Source organism: Aotus nancymaae, unplaced genomic scaffold (genome assembly GCF_030222135.1).
Source record: "Aotus nancymaae isolate 86718 unplaced genomic scaffold, 86718_ANA_hifiasm-v0.15.2.pri h1tg000044l, whole genome shotgun sequence".
Taxonomy (NCBI): Eukaryota; Metazoa; Chordata; class Mammalia; order Primates; family Aotidae; genus Aotus; species Aotus nancymaae.
The window spans coordinates 5,883,853-5,907,012 of NW_026988458.1; the positions used below are offsets into that span (position 1 = coordinate 5,883,853).

A 23,160-nucleotide genomic window follows, 5' to 3' on the forward strand; every position below is an offset into this window, starting at 1 on the left:
AGAATGGAGGGCTCTAAAAGAAGCTCAAAATATGACTTTTTAAAGAATTAGGTAAATCATAGCACATTCCTGGATTGAATATTAAATGATTAGAGGTGAGTTTTGTTTAATTTTGTTGACAGGAAAAGTTTTTATAATAATTTTAAATAAAAATGTGTAAAATTACACACATACACACACATATATTCCTAATCATATTTTTAGACATACATATAAAAAGCATAAATATTAAAAAGTGAAAAAACAAGACACCATTTCTTAACATACCACATTCATTAATATAGTTTTTCTTGAGAGTCCAGACTATGGGTTTAAGCATTATCTGGATTACTTTTCACAATCTTTTATGTTTTGTTTTCTTGGATGATCATGTTTGTCTTAGCAATCAAAAACAACAATGTAATTAGCACTTAATAATGACAAATAACTCTGTGTGCAACTAATTTACAAGGATGAATGCATCTGTGAATTAGTAAAACAAAATACATTCAGTGACTACACTGAATATTTCAGGTAATTCTTGACCCTATTTCAATAGAAAAATATGAAGGAGAAGAAAGAGGAGGAACAAGGGGAAGAGAAGAAGTAAAGAAACTGACAAACAAAGTAACTGTCATCTGAATGGTCAATACTTATGGCTAATAATTTTTAGAATAACTGCATTGTTTCATTAGCATAGTGAAAATATACCGACATAAACACATGTATGTTCATGTCTATTCTAACCTAAAGCCCAAAGCATGCAGCTTTACTTGGGCAGTAGCCAGGGAGAGTTTACTGAACACTTACTATGTACCAGGCACCCTTCTAGACAAACATGGAGTAGTGATCAAGGATGACAAAATTTCCGTCCCCACTGGGCGTGCTTTTTTATAATGGGCAAAGACAGACTACAAACAAAAGAAAGATTTTAGGACTTATTAAAAGTTATGTGTACACTTTCTAGAATTGACAGAACATTTCAGACTACCTTAAGTAGCAAGAATAAGAAGATTGAGATTTACTTGTTGAATAGACTTGTCATTATTTTAGAGATTGGAAAAGACTTAACATTTTGACAAAGACTGCAGCTCACAAAGCATTAAATAATATTAACTCTAAAGATTAGGTGGGTGTGAACAACTATAGAGCCTGTTTAACATTTTAACAGTAAGTTAGTGGCTATTTCAATTCTTCCAGATTACAGCAATCAGGTATAACTTGTTCTAAAAAACATTTTATTAACACAATAAGGAATAAAATTCAGCTTTGTATATAGAAGTGGTTCGTTGGTATCATGTTGAACTTCTTAAGTTGGCTATTTAAATTTTTTCAGGTTACTATGGAAACATGCAGTTATACTCTAATGTGTGGTTTTAAATAGCTTTAAATAAATTTGCCCTAAAACAGATAAAATTGCAAACCTGAAACCTCCTAGAGGATGGTACTCATATACAACACTAAGCTACTAGTAATTAAAAATATCTTTAAAGTCAAGTGAATTATTCTTAAAAAGTAAGACACGTTAAGAAATCTAGCAGAGTCTTCTAATAGCAAGTAAGTGCTAAGAGGAGCAGATGATTAGAAAAACGTTTTAAAGAGTTACTTGTAAAATTTTTAGTACTAATGAATATAAATAAATAACAGATTGGAGTAGTCTCACCATTTACAAATATTTTGCATCTCCAAATTACTAGTCAGCACTGGGTGAAGGGAAACATTTCTTTATGAAAATTAGGGAATTCTAATTTAGTAAACTTCCTTATCCCCTGCACCAGTGCAGTCTGTGTCTGCAGATCCAGAATGATATCATTTCTATTATTAGGAATTATTTTCCTTAGTTTCTTTTCCTTTTTTTTTTTTTTTTTTGAGATGGAGTCTCACTCTGTCACCCAGGCTGGAGTGCAGTGGTGCTATTTCAGCTCACTGCAACCTCCGCCTCCCGGGTTTAAGCAATTCTCTGCCTCAGCCTCCTGAGTTGCTGGGATTACAGGTACCCACCACCATGCCCGGCTAACTGTATTTTTAGTAAAGATGGGGTTTCACCATCTTGGCAAGGCTGGTCTTGAACTCCTGACCTAGTGATCCACCCGCCTTGGCCTCCCAAAGGGCTGGGATTACAGGTGAGAGCCACCGCGCTCAGCTTTCCTTAGTTTCTAACTGACTTATTGGGCATTTGTTTGTAAATGCTTTTGAAACAGTATTTCAAAATGCATAGCCAGTCTCTGTTCCTGTGTGTCACACGGACATTCATGGTAACTGAAGGCTATTCCTCAGGGTTCTGGATTTTACTAAATCAACAGAGAAAATACATGTCTTTGAAGTAAATATTTTTCTTTAAAATCAGCCTTGATTAATTTGAAATCACCCTAGAAAAATAAAATGAAGGAAATGTTGGCAATTACAGCGGTAACAGACCTGAAATTTACAAGACCTGCCCTGCTCTCTGCTTCTCACTGCTCCTGAGTGTAAAGGCAGGTTTGGCCTTACACTTTCACATTCCTAAGTCACCTGTTTGGTGTCCATTGACACAAAGTATCACCTGTATGAGAAAGAAGCCATTATACAACTTTCCCTTGCCCTCAAACCCAGCCAGGGGCATTTCCTCCACAGCATGCAAGAAGAGTTTTCATTGCTCCCAGTGTGGAGCCAGACTGGCTGGTCTAAACTAAGTCTAAAAATTAGTAGCTGTGTAACCCGGGACAAGTTATGTTACCTCTCTGTTTCTAGATTCTGACTCCCTTAAATGGGAAGATTAAATAAGTACGCATATATAAAATGCAGGAAAGAGTGCCTGGCAAGTGGTAATGACTCTATCGTTGTTAGATATTATTATTGCTGTTATTAAGGATTGAAGAAAATACATTAGAATTTTTCTCAATGTAGAATGCTAGGAAGTTACTACTCTTTCTAAATGTACACAAAATGATAAAACTATTAGTAATAATTCTATCTTTTTTCAATTAAAACAGACTAGCTTATCATTCAAGATTTTGAAAACACAATATATTGAGGAATGTCTGTCTATTTGTATTTTAGGGTACCATCCTTTCATTTTTGCATTCCGCAGGTCAGAGTTTTCCTCAAACTCTCTTCATTTCACAATTAGCAGGGTCTGAGAAATATTATTTACCAGCTGAGTAGCAGGAATTATTGGGTTGTGTTTCAGGCATATTTTGAATACATCGAAACAAAGTCACCAGACTCAATTCATCCCCAAAGACATGGACTTTTTTCCTCTGAATTAGATGTCCCATGGAATAGGTCTTATCAGTGTATAAAACCTGAGAAACAAACCAAAACACTTTGTCAGAAATGAACACAAAACAGGAGGCTTTGGACAGTAAAATCAGAATTAGGGTTTGAACCTACCTGACCATATATAAAAAAGTAACCAGTTTCTTTGACCAATATTTTATTCTCTTTTTCTTCTAGGGCACTTCCCCTTTTAAAGCTGAGAAGCCATGGAACAAATGTGTAAGATCCTGCAACGAAGAGAATCATTTACAAGAAAAGAAACCGAGAAAAGCAGTTTTCATTCCCATTTAGTCGTTAAGCTACCTCTGAAACTTAGAAGATAATTTCATCTTAAAAAAAAAAAAAGACAAGTCACATTACTACATTGGATTCTTTGCCATCACTTATATATTAACCTGGGTTAACATATCAGATACAAGAATCTGAGAGCTAACCCTTTATATGAATGTCTGGGTTTTCCCTTTATTGGTCTGTAGTTCGGCTATTTCATAATAAAGCCTGGTCTGGATGGGAGAGTTTGAAGCCAGAAGTGGGCAAAATTTCTCTGAATAACACACTAGTAGAGATGTTCTTTTGTTTCCCAGAAAGAAAGGAGTATGTGAAGAGTTTGGCTCAAAGTTTCAGGAGGAAGCAATGTCTCCATTTCTTGCCCCAAACGTAGCAACAGAAAGGAGCCTAAGGAAGAAAGAAGAAAGTGACTAAGACACAACAACCCTTACTAAGAAGGGTCAAGGAACTTTGTAACAATGATCTATGATATTTGAGTTTCAGTGGTTTCTGTTCAGTTCACTGCTAATTATCCCCATTACCGTCGAAAGTCACTTGGGGAGTGACAAGGATGCCACTGGGCTCAAGGGTGAGATGGAAGGGACAGAGAGAAGACAGTAGCCATGAGTGAGTAGGCACGTGGGGGACTACTACAACGTAGGTGCGTTTGGACATCAAAACCCATTAAGGCAGCAGAAACACTCCTTACCTGTAAATTCATCCTTTACATTCCCTGGATGTCTCATGGGTGTGTTATGTGACTACTGGAGTAAAGGGTGTGTCCTAAGGCTAGAGACGGGGAAAATGTTACATATCATGCAATTCCAACTACAGGGCACTCTAGAAAAGTTAAAACTATAGAGATATTTTTTTAAAAAACAGTCATTTCCAGGGAATAAGGAGGGGAAAGGGCTAAGTAGTTGGAGTGAAGCACAGAGAATTTTTAGGGCAGTGAAAATACTCTAATACTACAATGATTGATGGATACACGCCATTATATATTTGTGCTAACCTGTAGAAAGTACAACACTAAGGTGAACCCTAATGTAAGCCACGGACTCTGGATGATAATGATGTATTAGTGTAGGTTTGTCAGTTGTAACAAATGTACCACCGTGGTGGGGAATTTTGATAATGGAGGAGGATATGCATCTGTAGGAAATATGAGATATCTCTGTACCTTCCTCTCAATTCTTCTGTGAATCTAAAATGGCTCTAAAAATAAAGTTAAAATAAAAAAGAATAAAGAAAAGTGAACAGATTATAAGAGACCCCCCAGGATATATTAAGCAGACGAACATATGCATTATGAGAGTCACAGGAGAAGAGAGAGAAAATCTGAAAAAAGAATATTTGGAGAAACAATGGCCAAACTCCAATGTTGAAGAAAGTCATAAATTTATACATCTAAAAAATTCAGTAAACTCCAAGGAAGGTAAATACAAAAAGATTCCTATCAAGACTTATTAAAATCAAGCTATTAAAAGATAATGACAGATGGCCTGGGAAGCACTGGACCTGTGCGGTGTGTGAGTGGGTGGCAATGAGAGACTTCGGCAGACATGACTCCCAGTGTGCCAGCAGCAGAACCCAAGTATCCTAAAGGCATCTGGGCCATGCTGCTGGGGCTGGTGAAGGCACCCAGGCACCCAGATTGGCTGAAAACTTCTATGTCTGCCATTTGGCTACTGGGGACATGCTCAGGGCCATGATGGCTTCTGGCTCAGAGCTAGGAAAAAAAGCTGAAGACAACGATGGATACTGAGAAACTAGTGAGTGATGAAATGGTAGTGGATCTTAGAAGAATTTGGAGACGGTGCAAAAGTGGTTTTCTTCTGGATGGCTTCCCTTGTACTGAGAGGCAGGCAGAAATGCTTGATGACCTCATGGAGAAGAGGAAAGAGAAACTTGATTCTGTGATTGAATTTAGCATCCCAGACTCTGATGATCCAAAGAATCACAGGAAGGCTGATTTACCCCAAGAGTGGCCATTCCTACCATGAAGAGTTCAACCCCTCAAAGGAGCCCATGAAAGATAACATCACCAGGGAACCCTTGATTCATTGATCAAATGATAATGAGAAGGCCTTGAAAATCTGCCTGCAAGCCTACCACACTCAAACTACACCACTCATGGAGTACTACAGGAAATGGGGGATCCTCTCTGTCATCAATGCCTCCCAGTCCCCTGACGTAGTGTTCACATGCATCCTAGCCGCCTTCTCCACAGCCACATCCTAATATCAGAAGACCAGGCGAGACTGCACCATTGCTCATCACCCCACAGCGTGATCCCTGCTCTTAGGTGCTGGGCAGAAGGGGAAGGGTGGTCAGAGTGAGGACGGTGAGGATGGTGAGGGAGGGCTGGTGAGTGGCTCAAGAGGAATACTTGGAAGAACAGCAGCGTTATTGTAGTGAGGCAGTTTGTTTTATACATAGGTGGGAGTTTTTAAAGTGTAAGGGAAAAATTAATTTTTTAAAAAAACACCATGCTTGAAGGGTGGGGGTAGAAATAGAGAGATACAGTATTATTTCTAGGGAATTGGGTTTTCATTTACTCTGGACTGGTGATAGTATTTTTTAAAGCCAGTGCTCTAAGACCTCAGCTTTTATCTCAGAACTCTGTGGGTTCTAGACCAAGAGTACAGGAAATCAAATTGTCCTGTCTGTCCTACAGCTTGGAACAAGGAGGCTTTGATACTGACCTTGGTTCCACACACTATAAGATAAAAAAAGATCTCCACATTTGAAAGAGATATAAGGTGGATTCACACGGATGGTGGCTCAATAAATCAAGTTTACTGAAATGAAGGGGAGAGAGAAGGGAATGGAATGGAAAGGGAGGCTGATTCCCTTCCCCTGACTTACCACTGATTTACCAGGCTACCTAGCCTCAGAGTAACCTCTCACAGCGACCCAACACATGCCACAATCCTATGCACTTGCCTTCTTTCATCTGCCATGTGTGAAGGGACCCTTTTAAATAAATGAACAAGTGTCATAAGTTATATGATCCAAAGATTGTCCTTTCTAGTCTCAAATCCTGTAACTGGGATCACTCAACAGCACTGTGAGGTATTATTTTCAACGAGGTGCCTTTCTTAACTGACCAAATGCTGCCTTGTCTGGCCCCTAAATCAAAACAATATGTTAAAATTAAAAAAAAAAAAGATAATGACAAGGAGGATATCTTGAAAGAAGCAAGGGAGGCAATTCATCAAATATAAAATATGCTCAATAAGATTAATAGATGATTTGTCATCAAAAACTCTGGAGGGCAGAAGGCAGGGGAATTATATATTTAAAGTACTGAATGAATAAAACTGTCTACCATGTAATCTATATGTGGGGAAAAAAAATCCCTAAAATGTAGAGAAAAATTAAGATGTTCGCAAATAAAGAAAAACTGAGGGAGTTCATTCGTAGCAGACTTACCCTAGAGAAATGCTAAAGGAGATTGAAATAAAAAAAAAATGAGGTGGAAACTGAAAGACATGTGAAGAAATAAAGAACACAAGTAAGGGTGCATACATAGGTAAATATAAAAGTCATCGTAAGTGTATTTTTAGTTTTTTACTTCTCTTTTTGTTTCCTATACTATTTTAAAGATAAATACATAAAATAATAATTATTAATTTATGTTAACAGCTTATAATATATAAGTGTATATTTTGTGAAAATAACAACATAGAGAAACGAAGTTGTTATCAACTCAAACCACATTGTTATAAATTTAGGGTGGTAATTGTAGTCACCAGAATAACAACTAAGATAATAACTTTTAAAAATGCAGAAAAAAAATTAGGAGAAAAACAAAATGGTATACTTATAAAAGTCTATTAAAAACAAAATTAAGAGATAATAAAAGAATTGAGAAACAAAACTCATAGAAAACAAACACCAACATGACAGAAGTAATTCTTTCCTTATCAGTAATCAATTCAAATATAAATGAGCTAAATTTGCCAATTAAAATACAGAGATTGGCAAATAGATTTTTTTAAAAGCCCAAACTCATGATCTAATTATATTCTGCCCTACTAGAGACTCACTTCAGATTCCAACACAGAAGCAGGCTTTTGTGTTTCAAGATTTCAAGATCAAAGGATAACAAATATGCCTCCTTGCAAATAGCAACCAAAGAGAATGGAGATGGCTGATACTGGCATCAGAATAAATGCATGTTAAGTCAAAAATTTCTATGAGACAAAGAGGTATTAAATATTGATAATAGAGTCAATTTATCAAGAATACCTAATAACTATAAACATATATGCATCACTCCACAGAACCTCAAGATATAAGCAGATATTGACTGAACTGAAAGGAGAAATAGACATTTCTATAGAAACAGCTAAAGATTTCACTATTTCACTTGAAATAATAGCCAGACCATCTAGGTAAGAGATCAATAAGGCAATAGTGAACTTGAACAACAGTGTAAACTAACTGGCCCTAACAGACATATAGAATACACTCCACCTAAAAAAAGCAGAATACATATTTTCAAATGCATATGAGCATTCTCCAAGATCGACCATGTTACGCAACAAAATAATTCTCAATACATTTAAAAATATTTAAATTCTACAAATATCTTGTATTTTAAAAAGATATATTTTTCATCCTTTGGCCTTGAAATCTGTTTTTGTTTTTGAATCTGAAGTGAGTCTGTAGTAGGCATTCATGCTAGCTACATTCAATAACATACGGAAAATTGGAAAACTCACAAATAAGTGAAAATTGAACAAATTCTTAAACAACAAATTAATCTATGAATAAATCCTAGAAGAAAACAGAAAATACTTTGAGATGATTGAAAATAAAAATGCAACATAGCAATATTCATAGAAAGAAGAAAAAGTGTACAGAAAGAAATGTACAATTGTAAATGTCGATGTTAAAAAAGATCTCAGATTGATAATATAAGTGCAGCTTAAAGAAATAGAAATAGAAGCGGAAACTAAACCCAAAATTGACAGAAGGAAGAAAATAATAAAGATCAGATAATATAATAAAGAAAGTAATAAAAAAGAAGATAGCTGGAATAAAGAATAGAAAAATGGCCGGGTGCGGTGGCTCACACCTGTAATCCCAGCACTTTGGGAGGCCAAAGCAGGAGACTCATTTGAGGTAAGGAGTTTGAGACCAGCCTGACCAACATGGTGAAATCCTGTCTCTACTAAAAATACAAAAAAATTAGGTAGGTGTGGTGGCACATGCCTGAGGTCCCAGCTAGTTGAGAGATGGAGGCAGGAGAATCACTTGAACCCAGAGGCAAAGCTTGCAGTGAGCTGAGATGGCACCATTGCACTCCAGCCTGGGCGACTGAGTGAGACTCCATCTCAAAAAAAAAAAAAAAAAAAAGAAAAAAGAATAGAAAAAGACTGGAAACAATCAAGAACACTAAAAATTGGTTTTTTGAAAAGATCAACAAAAATGACAATCATTTAGCTACACTGACCAAAAAAAGAGAAAAGACTCCAATCAATAAAATCATTAAAGAAAGTGGAGGAATTATTATTAGCCTATTAGAAATAAAAACTTTATATCTTTTTATTATTTATAATAATTGTACTCCAACAAATTAAATAACCTAAATGAAAGGGACAAATTCCTAGAAACACACAAACTACCAAAACTGACTCAAAAATAAATAGAAAATCTGAACAGACCTATAACCAGTACAGAGTTTGAATTAATCCAAGTCTTCCTCGAAATTCATAACTAGATGATTTTTCTGGTGAATTTTACTAGACATTTAAAGGAAAAATATCAATCTCCTCAAACTCTTTCCAAAAAAAGTAAAAGAGAAGGGAACAATTTCTAACTTCTTCTCTACATCTAGAATTACACTGATACTAATGCTAGACAAAGACACCACAAAAAAGCTACAGATCAGAATCAATCATGAATACAAATGCAATAATCCTCATCAGAAACAAGACAATGCCTGTATTTACAAGGCAATGCCTGCTATTCAACATATACCAGCAGAAATTCCAGCAAGAGCAATTAGGCATGATAAAGATACTTTTTTTAAAAAATCCAAATGCAAGGAGAATAGTAAAACTATTTCTATTTGCAGATAACATAATCCTACATATAGAAAATTTCTGACCAGGCACAGTGGCTCACGCCTGTAATACCAGAATTTTGGGAGGCCAAGGCAGGTGTATCTCTTGAGGTCAGGAGTTTGAGACCAGCCTGGCCAACATGGTGAAACCCTGTCTCTACTAAAAATACAAAAATTAGCCAGGTATGGTGGCGGGCACCTGTAATCCCAGCTACTCAGGAGGCTGAAGTTCAAGAATCCCTTGAACCCAGGAGGTGGAGGTTGCCATGAGCTGAGATAGTGCCATGGCACACCAGCCTGGGCAACAGAGCAAAACTCATTCATCTGATGCACAATACTTCTGTGCCTCAAATGACATTATCAAGAAAGTACAAAGATAATCCACAAAATAGAAGAAAATACTTGCAAGTCAGATATTTCATAAGGGTCTTGTGTATCCATAATATATAAAGAAGTTTTACAACACAAAGACAATCTAATTTTAAAATGGACAAGGTGATTGAAAAGACATTTTTCCAAAGAAGATATACAAAAACCAAAAAGGACATGAAAAGATGCCCTGCATCATCACTCATTAGGAAAATGCAAATAAATACCACAATGAGATATTACTTTACACCCAATAGGAAGGCAATAGTAATAAAAATATTGAAAATAAGATGTGTCGGTGAGGATGTGGAAAAATTAGAACTCTCGTACGTTGCTGATGGGAAAGCAAAGTAGTGCATACTGCAGAGAACAGGTTGACATTTTCTCAGCAATTCTACTCATAGATATACACTCCAAATAATTGAAAAGAGGCACTCGGAAAGTATTTGACGCAAATGCTCACAGGATCTCTACTCACAATAGCCAAAGGGGGAAACAACCCAAATACCCATTAGTAAAATTATGGCTTACATACAATGGAATAATATACATTCAAACAGAAGAATGAAGTATGAATATTACATGCTAGAATGTGGGTGAACCTCACAACATTATGCTAAGGGAAAAAAGCCAGGCACTAAAAGTCATGTATTGTATAATTGCATTTATAGAAACCATCTAAAACAGGTGAATCCACAGAGACATAAAGCAGATTGCTGGTAATGGGGGTGGGGAGATGGCGAACTGGTGACTGATTGCTTGATGAACACAGGATTTTCTCTGGGGCTGAAGAAAATATTTTGGAGCTAGAGAGAGTTGGTGGTTGTAAAATACTGTGAATACTACATGGCAATGCAATGTGCATTTCATTTTATGTTATATGAATTTAATTCCAATAAAAAAGATATAACTGAAAAGGTAGATACCCCTCGTAGTAAGCATTTAGGGGTCTACACTAACAGAAAAAGCAAAGCAAACAGCCTACATAGTAAGCAACCTCTTTAAAACTATAAAATAGAAACTCTTTTGTTAATGTATAAAAAAAATACATGGTATAGCACAATATAATGCACAAAAGCCAAATATATTTCTGAAATAAGTAAATGTAAATTGGTTTATATCATCCAATAAATAAAAATTATTTTAGGATGAGATCAAAAACAAAGAGCAACTCTGTTTTGCATACACGGGGAACGCAGAAAACAAATTATTTGAGAGAAGTTAAAAGTAAAACTTTGGGTGAAGTCATGCTAGGGAAATGCAACCCCAGAAAAGAAAACATTTCAACCTTAATGTTGGAAAGATATATCATGGAATTCAAGGCCTTTATACACAAAAAGAACAACCAACTAGAAAATATAATGAAAGAAAATGTTTCTATTTATCACAGCATTTGAAAAGGTAAAATACCTTGTAATGATATTAATAAGAAATATGCAAGAACTTCTTGAAGAAAATTTCAATACATCCTAAAAGACACAGAAGGGGACTAAACAAGTGTAAGTATAGATCATGTTCTTGGATTGGATTTGATCTGTACATCTAGCATTTTGTGTGTGTGTGTGTGTGTGTGTGTGTGTGTAAAATGACATTTGGTTATTAGGGCTTTGTAAGATTATTTGGTAAATCTGATTTTCTTTTTACTTATAAAAAGAAATATATTTATTTTTACTTGTAGAATTTTTCTGTATATATATATATGCTTACTATGAAAATTATCTTATCATTTTTTCTTTTTACTTATAGAATTTTTCCATATATATATATGCACAGAGAATATATATATGTGCGTATATATACATATATACGCATATATATGTGTATACATAGAATATATATGTGTGTATATATATTCTCTGTGTGTGTGTGTATATATATGTACATACATACAGAAAAATTCTATAAGTAAAAAGAAAAAATGATAAGAGAGTTAGATTTACCAATTAATCTTTCAAAGCCCTAATAACCAAAATGCCATTTTATCGGGGAGCATAAATAAGACAATGTAACAGAAAAGTATTTAAAAAGTGAAAAAACATAGACTAAATATGAGAATTTAATAGAAGTAAAAGTTAATGTCTTAAGCAGTGTGGAAAAATGGGGTGATTAAAAAAATCTGTGATGCTCTCATGGGAGAGAATTAAGTTGGTCGCATACCTCACATCTTATATCGGGATAAATTGCAAATAGATAAATTATTTAAAGGTAGAAAACAACTATAAAAGTTTCAGAAGGAACATGAGATCTTTCCTTAATACATTTAAGTGTAAAAGGTCTTTCTAATCAAAACTCAAAATCCAGAATCCTTTAAAAAAATTGATAAAATTTTACAAAAAAAAAACTTTATACAAAATTAGGACAAATAAGAATGGGAGGAAATGCTTCCAACTTGTAATATGAAGAATTAGTTTGCTTGAGATACAAAGAGCTCACAGAAATCAATTTAAAAATGACAAAAGTCCAAAGGAAAAATGGAAAAAAAATGAACAGATGGCTCACAGAAAAAGAAATAAAAATAGAAATGAAAACTTGGAAGAATGTAAAGACAAAAATACAAATGGTTCTTAAAACACACAAAAGAATGGCTTGAAAGAAAGCAAATTAAGAGATACTATTTTTCACCTGATGTTCTTTTGCTGCCAGTGATAACATAGCATTTTATAACCCCTATAGGACCATTTAGCAATAACTGTCAAAATTCAAAATCTGCCTCACACAGAGGCCAACATATGAGAATTTATGGATACACACAATCATTTTTTGAAGCACCTGCATTGCAAAAGATAGAGACCAAGAAGTCTATTTGTAGCAGAATGGTTAAATACATTAAATTTATACAGTGGAATACTATGCTGCTTTTTAAAAAAAATATGAGGAACTCTGTACACAGACATCAAATGTCTACAATATACATTGTTAAGTAAAGGATGCAAGTTGCAATCTCATTTTCAAATCGTGTGTATTGCAGATCTGGTTTTAAGTGTTTACTGTAAGAAAGGAGGAAAGCAGAACTACATCTGCATTTGTTTGTGTTAACATAGAGGGCATCTGAAGTCAACACGGGAAACTAAAAGTGAGGTGAGTGTGGGCAGGAACAGAAAAGGAGCAATCCAAACTCTTTGTGCTTTTTATTTTTTGCAATATGTGAATGTATTACCTATTCAAAAATTAGATTAAAATTCAAAAAAACAGATGAACAGAAAAGGCATGAGACTGCACTCTGATAAACCGCTCCTTTTTATCTTCTGTGTGGTTTATCTCGACCTTCACTGTCCGGACAAAAGTATGGGACAGAGCACAGGAACTCAAAATATCGGATGGACGGAGCCCCACTCTTTTCAACTTCCATGTCTTCGGAATACATAAAATAATTTCATCTCAAGACCTGATGTCATTTATAATACAATAAGGTGATATATAAAATATGCTACTCATAATATATTGTAATATATAATATGCTATAAAATTAATAGTGTATTTTTTCCAGAAGTCTTTTTATGGATCATTTTTACTTATGCAAGTAAAAAATGCTTCATTGAGTACAACCTTTCTTAACAAAATGCAACCTACCTCTCTCTCCTTGCTAAAATGCCCATGCACACTAACACTTATATACTGGTCAAGGGTTTGCTGACATCACAAGGCCAACCCATTCGTCCTAATGGTCAGAGCACTGCAAGCCAGCATCCCCAGTAAGCATCCCCGTTCAGCACCCTTGGATCTGTGCAAGCAGTCACCACTCCAGGAAGATCACAGCATACTGTACAACTCACAAGCACATTGGAGTATAGCAGCTGCATCATTTGGTGCAATTTATAGCATTTCGGGAGGGCCAGATGTGTAAAGTAAACCTTTTCCAAGTAATTTTTAAAAATTGTAACTTTGGCCTCTATGATCTTCGGGCTTTCTTTTACTTCTTAGGAAACAGAGTGCTCCTTATTAAAAGTTGCAAACAGGATTTGGGAAAATGTTGAGCAATAAATAATAGATTTACAACTAGTTTGGTACTTGTGTTGCATTTAGGATACAGTCACACAGATAAAACACGGATGAAAAGAGCATCCCAGGGAATCACTACCTGAGCTGACTCACGTCCATTATCTGTGCTAGTTTTTGTTTGCCCATTCCTCATCCCCTAACTTCACCTTCAGATACTCCCGAACTCGCAGTTAGTTCACAACACAAAACTTCCTCCCACCCACTGCCTGCTTTGTTGCCCTTCACAGCATTTCATTTCGTCTGTATGTTACTTGTTCATTTGTGGGGTTTTTTTTTTCTGTTTTCTCTTTATCAAGAGGTAAGCTCCATCAAAGTTAAAAACCATAAATATGGACTTGGAATGGTTTGGCCTAGACTTTTCAACTTTACAAAGGTGTGAAAGCCACATACATTCAGGAGAAATTATACCTCAGTACAGTATTCAAAACATAACATAAGCTACTCAATACCTTACTATAAAGTTAGCTTCCTGTTAGATGATTTTGCCCCATTTTAGGCTAATGTAAGTATCCTAAGCAGGTTTATGCTAGGCTATACTAAGCTATGATATTTGATAAGTTCAATGTACCAAATGTTTTTCTCAATGTATGTTATTTTCAGCTTAGGATGGGTTTATCAGGACATAATTCCATCAAAGCTGAGGAGCATTTGTACATATTTTAATCACTGCTACCCACAGTGCCCATATGGTAATTGGAATATTGTATATTTTTAATCAATGAATGTAAAACAAATGAATCAAGGAATGTGTGAGTGAGTGAATGGTTCTTTTTAGTACATTTCTGTTCATTAGTTATATAAATAAAAGCTACTGTAGAGCAGAAATTCCCATTTGCTTTCAGAGAGAGGTCAATACATGTTAAAGTGGCATAGTCACACAAATTTGTGAGAAACTAGAGGAAACAGTCAAACAGCTTTTTTTTTTTTCCTTTTTTTCTTTTTTTGAGACGGACTCTTACTCTGTCTCCAGGCTGGAATGCAGTGGCGCGATCTCAACTCACTGCAACCTCTGCCTCCTGGGTTCAAGTGATTCTCCTGCCTCAGTCACCAGAGTAGCTGGGATTACAGATGCAGGCCATCACACCCGTCTAATTTTTGTATTTTTAGTAGAGACGGGGTTTCACCATGTTGGCCAGGATGGTCTGGATCTATTGACCTCGTGATCCACTCACTTCAGCCTCCCAGAGTGCTGAGATTACAGGGTGACCCATCGCGCCCAGCACAAGTATTTTTTTAAAGTAGGACTACTTAGATTCAGTAACTTGCTAATGTGTCTTGTGACTTGAAGAAAAATATATAAGATGCTGTGTTTCCAAACTTATTTGACACTGAAACTCTCATTTCAAGGACCATTACGCTGGATTAATATTCTGGGTGATATATACTGGGAAAGGACATTAAAAGTTTTTTGCTCTGTGAACCTGCTTTCAGTCCATTAGTACAGAAAACACTTATTTGTCTAAAATTAAAACTAAAAAAAGCTTCAAATAACTGAAAAATGTAAAACATTCTACCTCTGAGAAAATGGCAAATTAGGAAATTTATTTTTTAAATCCAGTTTTTTAATAATCTGTTCAGTTTTATTTTCCTCTTTCTATGATTTTTACAACTGAATATAACAAGAGAATTAATATTTGTGAACATGGTCTTGAGTCATTCTAAAAGACAGAATGCTGTCTAAATAATAAAAATTAAATTTGATTTAGTATTGATTTTTATTTTATTGTAGTCTAATTATTTAACATTTCTAAATATTTGTGCCTCTAATGTCATTCTGCTTATTAGATTATTACTTTAGCCTTAATTATTATTTATTCCCAAATCATTTTGAATAAATTTATTTTTTTATCTGATTATAAGAAGTTTTGAGATGGATGATTGATTTTAGATGCAATTCAAATACAGTCTTTAGACTTGAAACTTATAAATATTTGGAGTGGACTGAATTCTAAGTAGAAAAGCACTGGGGATATTTTATTACCTTTTTGTATAGTTGGTGTTTCACTGTCAGCAATCAGTTGCAAGCAGTCTTGAGTGACTAAAAAGCAAAAATGTATCATTTTAGTTACTTGAGTAGAAATAGTAAAGAAACTGAGAACACAAAGTTACAAATCCATTCTTCCAGAAACACTGAATCAATTACACTTTTTACATTGATTGCATGATATTATTCTTAAAGTTACTTTATGATATTTGCCCATTGATTTTAATATTTATATATATATATACTGGAAATCCATGACATTTCAGAAGAACTCTATGTGCTGTTAAAACATAATATCACCTGTACAGTTTAACCTAATTTGCTATGAAAAAATGGCTGAATAGAAAGCAAGTTTTATCATTTGTTTTGCAGGTCTGCCAAATACATGAAACAGTTAACCTTATAAGATCATTCTAAACAGTCCTTTGTTTTAAAAAAATCTAACATTAGATAATGACTTACTACTATAGAAAATACTATTTCTGACACTTCTCAAAGTTAAAAAAATTGCTAATATTTACTGAGCAGATGTAAGTGCAGACAGTGTACGAAGACTTAGTACACATTAATTCCATTTATTCTCACAAGAATCCTAAAAATTAGAGACTGGAAATCAAGATTTGGAAAGTGTAAACAGCTTGTTCAGGGACTCAGAGGCAGAAAATGGTGGGACCAGAATTTAAAACCCACCTGTTTCACTCTGGTTCCAAAGGTAAGCTTTTGGTAAAATATTTTGGACCAAAGAGAGATAGAACATCTTTTACAAATAAAATGGAAGACTTCCATGAGTCTGCATAGTCAGTACGGGGTCTTGAAAACATCACATCACATATTACATGTAGAATATTCCAGTCAATATTTAAGAAACCAAGTAACATGCATTAAATAAGGAGAAATGCCTTTAGGTAAAAGCCAATTCAGTACACCTACTGAATCTGTGGGGAAGAAAAAATAAAGCAGTAAACATGTGAAATATGTGAAACATAAATCTAAGCTTGCATGTTTTTGATTTAAAAAATTAGTTTAGTTTTTTATCTAGCGAATATTTTACTCAGAGTTGAAGTAATACTTTTTAAAGATGCTTCTCAATGTATACATTTTATAAACTTGACACAGTAGGGAAATTCTGTTGTGATTAGTTGGTGATTGTATGGTGATTAACTGAAAAGTTTCTAATACAATCATGCACTTCATGACCTAAATAATGACATTTAGGTCAATGAGAAACTGCATATCTGATGGTGGTTCCATAGGATTATTTATAATACCACATTTTTACTGTAACTTTTCTATATTTAGATACACAAATACTTACCATTGTTTTATTATACAATTGTCTACAATACTCAATACAATAGCATGCTGCACAAGTTGGTAGCCTAGGAGTAACGGTAGAGCCTAGCTGTGTAGAAGGCTACACCACCTAGGTTTGTGTAAGTGTGCTCTGATGTTTGCACAATGATGAAATTGCCTAGGGATGCAGAATGTATCCTGAGACTATATCCCTGTGATTAAGCAACACATGACTGTATTTAAAACTTGAAATAACACCGCAGTAATTAAATAATGTTCTGAGTTTGTGTAAATACATACCATTAAAGCCTGTGGTCACATAAGAAAATCTGTTAAGAAATTCCCTTTGGTATTTAAAGGTGAAAATATGTTGTTGTTAACTGTAACAAATTGTTTAAAAAAACTGTAATTCCTTTATAACTATAAAGCTTTTCTAACATATTTTTATGTTAATTTTTGAATCATTTTTATAGAAGAGCATTCTGGCCAACCCTGAGGATTCCTTTATTGATCTTATACAAGAAAGGTAGCCATGCCTGTGCCCCAGGAAAAACGTGATTCGTTCGTCACCATGGCAGAATCTCTCCTGCTGGAAGTATGAAAAAGCATCATAACAAGAAGAATGGTAGTGAATAAGGACAGCATGAAAGAAGGAATAACGAACCCTCCAGGGCAGCTAATGCCCCAAGGACACAGTCTCTATATAGGTACAGTAGTAGCCACATGGAACCTATTTTAAGAGTTTTTATTTTTCCAACAAATCCTTCTTAAGTAATTATTATTCACAAGGCACCCTGACAGGTTTGTGTGAATGGCACCAGGGTCAATTAGAGCATACAAAGCTCTCATCTTTCCTCCACATCAAAAACAAGGGAGGATGTAGATGAAAGTCAAAGTCAGATTTTTAAATTTTGCATCTTTCCCTGTGTGTGTATGTATGTTGTAAAGAGTGAATGACGAAATGCATGGGAAACACTTTGCACTATAGTCAGTGCATAACACTTGCAAAATAAGTAAACCTTGGCTACTTGTATCAGTAGTGGTGTTAACATTATCGTTTTTAATAATATCAAGGCAAATAACAGAAAACATCACGGAAGGACACCGTGGGAACATGTGGCCCAACTGCAGCTGATAAGGGCCAAAGAAGGACCGGAATGCAGGATTTCCTATTTCCAGTCACCCTTTTTCTGTTTCCCAAAAACTTTGGTAGGAGACTGCTATGGTCTGAATGTTTGTGCTGCCCCAAAATTCCTGTGTTGAAACCTAACTGCCGACCTGATGGTATGAGGAAGGAAGGCTTTAGGGAGGTGATTATGCCATCAGGGCAGAGCTCTCATGAATGGAATTAGTGTTCTTGGTGATTATGCCAGGAGGGCAGAGCTCTCATGAATGGAATTAGTGTTCTTGGAGATCCCAGAGAGGTAGCTTGCCCTTTTTCCCACATGAGAAACCAGTGAGAAGGCATCATCTACAATCCAGGAAGCAAGTCCTCATCAGATACCAAAATCTTAGGTCTTGGACTTCCAGAACCCTGAACTGTGAGAAATAAATCTTTACTGCTTATAAGCCACCCAGTCTATGGCATTTTGTTCTAACAGCCTTGAATGAACTAAGGCAGATTTAGACACTCTATTTAGTCAGAAAGAGGTTTACCTACTCAGTAACAACTTGACACTATGAAAATATCTCCATTTTAATATCCACAGCCCAGTGAAAATTTGGTCACAACCTACACATTGAAAAACAGTGGTCTATGCTATCACGTAGTAACAGAAATCTAATATTTAGCAGAAAATGTGCTTTGAAGAGGAAAGTTTATTTCAAGAACTGTTCTTCAGAAGAGAAAATATATAAATTTGACGTTTCAATAATGATGTTTAAATTACAGCCACTGAAGTTAGTACTACTTATCAATTGTCCTTGTTCCAGACAAAGTTTTTCCAAGTAACTTTTCCAATTGCCTTTTTCCAAGGCAATTCCTTTTAGGAAATTTGACAGCTATTATCAACTTACTTCCTAGTCAGTCTTTTAAGACTTTCTTTCCCATTCAACATAGATCTGGTCTTAGACTGGAGATGAACGCTTAGCTAAAGACTTGCTTCACGAAGAGTGGAGCAAAAAAGGCAATATCATTTTTAATATCTCCCAGTAGCATAGATATCTAACCACAAGAGTTTTGAAAATGCATAGTCTAATAAAAAAAACACAATTTGATTACAATTGTCATATTAATTAGTTATTGTTTGGTTCTCAAAAGCCTTTTACACATCTCTCCCTCTACTACAACTGAAAGGAATTACACAAGAGGTTAAGAATAGTTTTGTGGAGAATTGCCTGAACCCAGGAGGCGGAGGTTGCGGTGAGCCGAGATCGCGCCATTGCACTCCAGTCTGGATAACAAGAGCAAAACTCCGTCTCAAAAAAAAAAAAAAAAAAAAAAAGAATAGCTTTGTTTTTGTTTTTTTTAACTAAGCAAGGCAATAATATACATTAAAACCTTTCTGAGTCAATGGGGACACATTTCTCAATATAAATTTCTGGAGATTATGATGTAATGATGTGTAAAATACATATTAACCTTACAAAATGCCATTTTACAGCATAAGAAAATTTACTCATCATAATAAAAGTTGCATAAAGTATTTCTAAATACAAAATATTATAATGATGACCAAAATGTTTACAAGATAAAATTACCAAAACAATAACTTTAAGGACAAAAATAATTTGCTACTGATCAATATTTGACACAATAAAATTCAACACTTCACAATTAGAGTATAATTTAAATATAACACATATAGGAAATATTTTTACAGTTTGAAAGGCCACATTTTGAAGCATAATGTCTAAATACCATTTCATCAGAAAAAGTAATTTGAAAGTTTAGAGACTTGCTCATATCTGTTATACTATTTTCTGTACTGGAAGTGAATCCATTCAATCTTGAAACTGGTTTATTATACATTATTTCAACAAAGCTAAATCTAATCTAAACTTCCATAAATAATGCCATTATTGCAGATTATGTGTGGCTCCCATGAAAAACACTCCACACAGAGCTTTCCCATTACATTTAACCTATCCTGCACCCACTGATTCTTCACAGCGCTTCTCACTCATCTCATTCAAGAAGCCTCCTCCAGCTTTCAGTCTGGATGAGATGTGCGTCCTGCATCCTCCCTTATCTCTCTGCTTTTTTCCTGTCATCGAATTTACTGCACCATATGTTTTTAAAGAAGGAGGATCTTGGATGGCAATGCCTCACTTTCATTTCTGCATAACTTATCTTTTGATAGACATAAGTTATGACAAACGTAGCTGTTTAATTTTTCTCGAACTAGCTTTGAATACATGATCAGTGGCAGAACAATGTTAACTAGGGGAAACCACTTAAATATCTCAATATTGGCCTAATATTTGACATAGACTTATGAAGAAAATGGGGAAAGCGTGATATTGAATTAACACTTTCACTGAAATGAGAATACACAAATTTAGAGGAAGGAAGCTAGTGTATAAGGTTTTATTTTACCAACAATAACTTGGTTGTTTACTTAAAAAAGTAATAAAAGTTGAGAACTTTGAATTTTCCAAGTGCAAATTTGTTCTTCTCATTCAAATGTTTATAATTCACTCAATGCCTCTCCCTGGAACACTAACCAGTTCCTCCAAGCCCTGGCCCAGCCAACATTCACAGTCTCATGAGTGTGACCCACCCACACTCAGTTGTACTTAAACACACTTCAGAATGAGAAGACATCTTCCATGATTCCACAACTGTATGTCTGCTGTTCCCTCTACTAAATATGCTCTATCTTCTATCTGGTGGAATTCCATTCATCCTTCAATACTCAAATCAAATATAAACTTTTTCTACAATCCTTCTTGCTAAATATTTGACCCCACTATACTTTGCATATCATCTATTGAAATACATTTTACTATAAACATAATTGTTTCTGCAACTGTTTCTCTCCCTAGATTGTGAATTACTTGATGTTAAGGGTAATCATTCACAAATTTTCAGTGTCTGATACACAGCAGACTTTTAAAAAACTCTGTGGAATAATATAGGAAACAAAATTTACATAAAAAATAGCACTCAAGTTTTCCAAACAGCTTTGTGAAACGTGTTAAAGCCAATTAAGTCAATGCTTGAGGGTAAAGGGGTTCCATAAAATAAAACAATTTCCATGAATTGTGGATGCTCTAACAATAGGTTTTGAACCCTCAGTTATATAGGAAACACTTTCCACCACAAAAAAACCTTAATAATACATTTTTGAATTTCTATCCACAGAAGTGTAGCACTCCATAAGATTTTTAAAGTAAATGGTTATGCACCATTTTCTTAAAATGTCTTAATTTGTAATTTCTGGAGTCTCCATGGGGGCAGATAGGAGAGAAAAAGGCCTGAAAGTAAGACTTCATAGCTGCTTTCAGGAGCTGTCACAGAGCAGTTATTCCCCCTCCCCTTACCTTTCCCTGTCTTAAACAACCTGATCAGGAGGTGGAGGAGGAGGAGGAAAAGGAGAAGGATGAGGAGAAGGGGAGGAGGAGAAAGAAGAAGAGGAGAGGAGGAGGAGGAGAAGAAAGCTTAGGCTTGCAAAAACATTTCAACAGATCAGCACTTGCAAAAATTTACAAATTTAGAAAAGGGATAACATAAAGATGCTTGCATGGGATAAGCCTCTATGCCTACTAAAACAGGCCTTTTCTTGAATTATTTCTGTTTCCTGTTTCCACCTTGTCTTCATAACCTGAGATATTCTGTCCTTTTACCAAATCTGCTCCATCTTCCAACCCATTCAGCTCTCCTGATCACGGTCTAAATCATCTCAGTCTGTAATCTCTACCACTAACAGCATTCTCTGATTCCTTCACTTGATGTCTCTCTCACTGGCAATAATTGTAATACTCTGGGCTTTGTCAGACCCAATATTTTTTCTCAAATCTGGTGTCATACTTGAAAATTAAGCATGTACAGCTATTATCATTGAAAAAAAATCAGAATTTATAGTCAGTAGATAATGAATTCAAACCTTACCTCTCCTATCAATTAGTTTTGTAACCATGAGTTTGATACCTAATTTCGAAACATTTTAAATCTGTAAAATGATGTCAGAGGCACGTGAACCAGAGCAACTCCATCTTAAATTGGAGCTGGGTAAAATAAGGCTCAGACCTACTGGGCTGCATTCCCAGATGGTTAAGGCATTCAAAGTCACAGGATGAGATAGGAGGCCATCACAAAATACAGGTCATAAAGACGTTGCTGCTAAGACAGATTGCAGTCAAGAAGCCGGCTAAAACCCACCAAAACCAAGATGGCGAGGAGTGACCTCTGGTGGTCCTCACTGCTATATGCCCACCAGCATCGTGACAGTTTATAAATGCCATGGCCACATCAGGAAGTTACTCTGTATAGTCTAAAAAGGGAAGGCATGAATAATCCACCCCTTGTTTAGCATATCATCAAGAAATAGTCATAAAAATGGGCAAACAGCAGCTCTCGGGGCTGTTCTGTCTGTGGAGTAGCCATTCCTTTATTCCTTCACTTTCCTGATAAACTTGCTTTCACTTTACTCTGTGGATTCGCCCTGAATTCTTTCTTGCGTGAGCTCCAAGAACCCTCTTTGGGGGTCTGGATCGGGACGCCTTCCCTGTAACGTTTCTCTGGTGACCACAGAAGGGACTGTGTTGCAGAAACCCCCGACCCAAAGGTTAACTTTGGGTAAATGTTGGGTCCTGTAACAATGGGAATAACAATATCCATTTCATACTGTTGTAAAAATAGATTGAAGTCGTAATTTAAATGTGTTTTATGAATTGTAAATAACTTATCTATTTTATTTTGCATCAATTTGGCTTACCTTCTACAACTATATTGACTTGCTGAGAGAAGCAATTGATTCTCTGGGTTTCAGTT

General features: G+C 35.3%; 1 protein-coding gene and 1 pseudogene across 1 annotated transcript in view; one reads left to right on the plus strand and one right to left on the minus strand.

The window, feature by feature from the left end:
- TNFSF13B (TNF superfamily member 13b) overlaps nt 1-23,160 on the minus strand; it is a 32,728-nt gene that overhangs the window by 1,872 nt on the left and 7,696 nt on the right. Inside the window, exons 3-5 of the mRNA XM_012440980.3 lie at nt 15,930-15,986; nt 3,352-3,464; nt 3,113-3,263 (exon numbers count right to left, since the gene is read on the minus strand). Of these exons, the coding sequence (XP_012296403.1) occupies nt 3,113-3,263; nt 3,352-3,464; nt 15,930-15,986 (321 nt within the window). The remainder of the gene's footprint in view (nt 1-3,112; nt 3,264-3,351; nt 3,465-15,929; nt 15,987-23,160) is intronic.
- LOC105709088 (adenylate kinase 2, mitochondrial-like) lies at nt 5,067-5,745 on the plus strand (annotated as a pseudogene).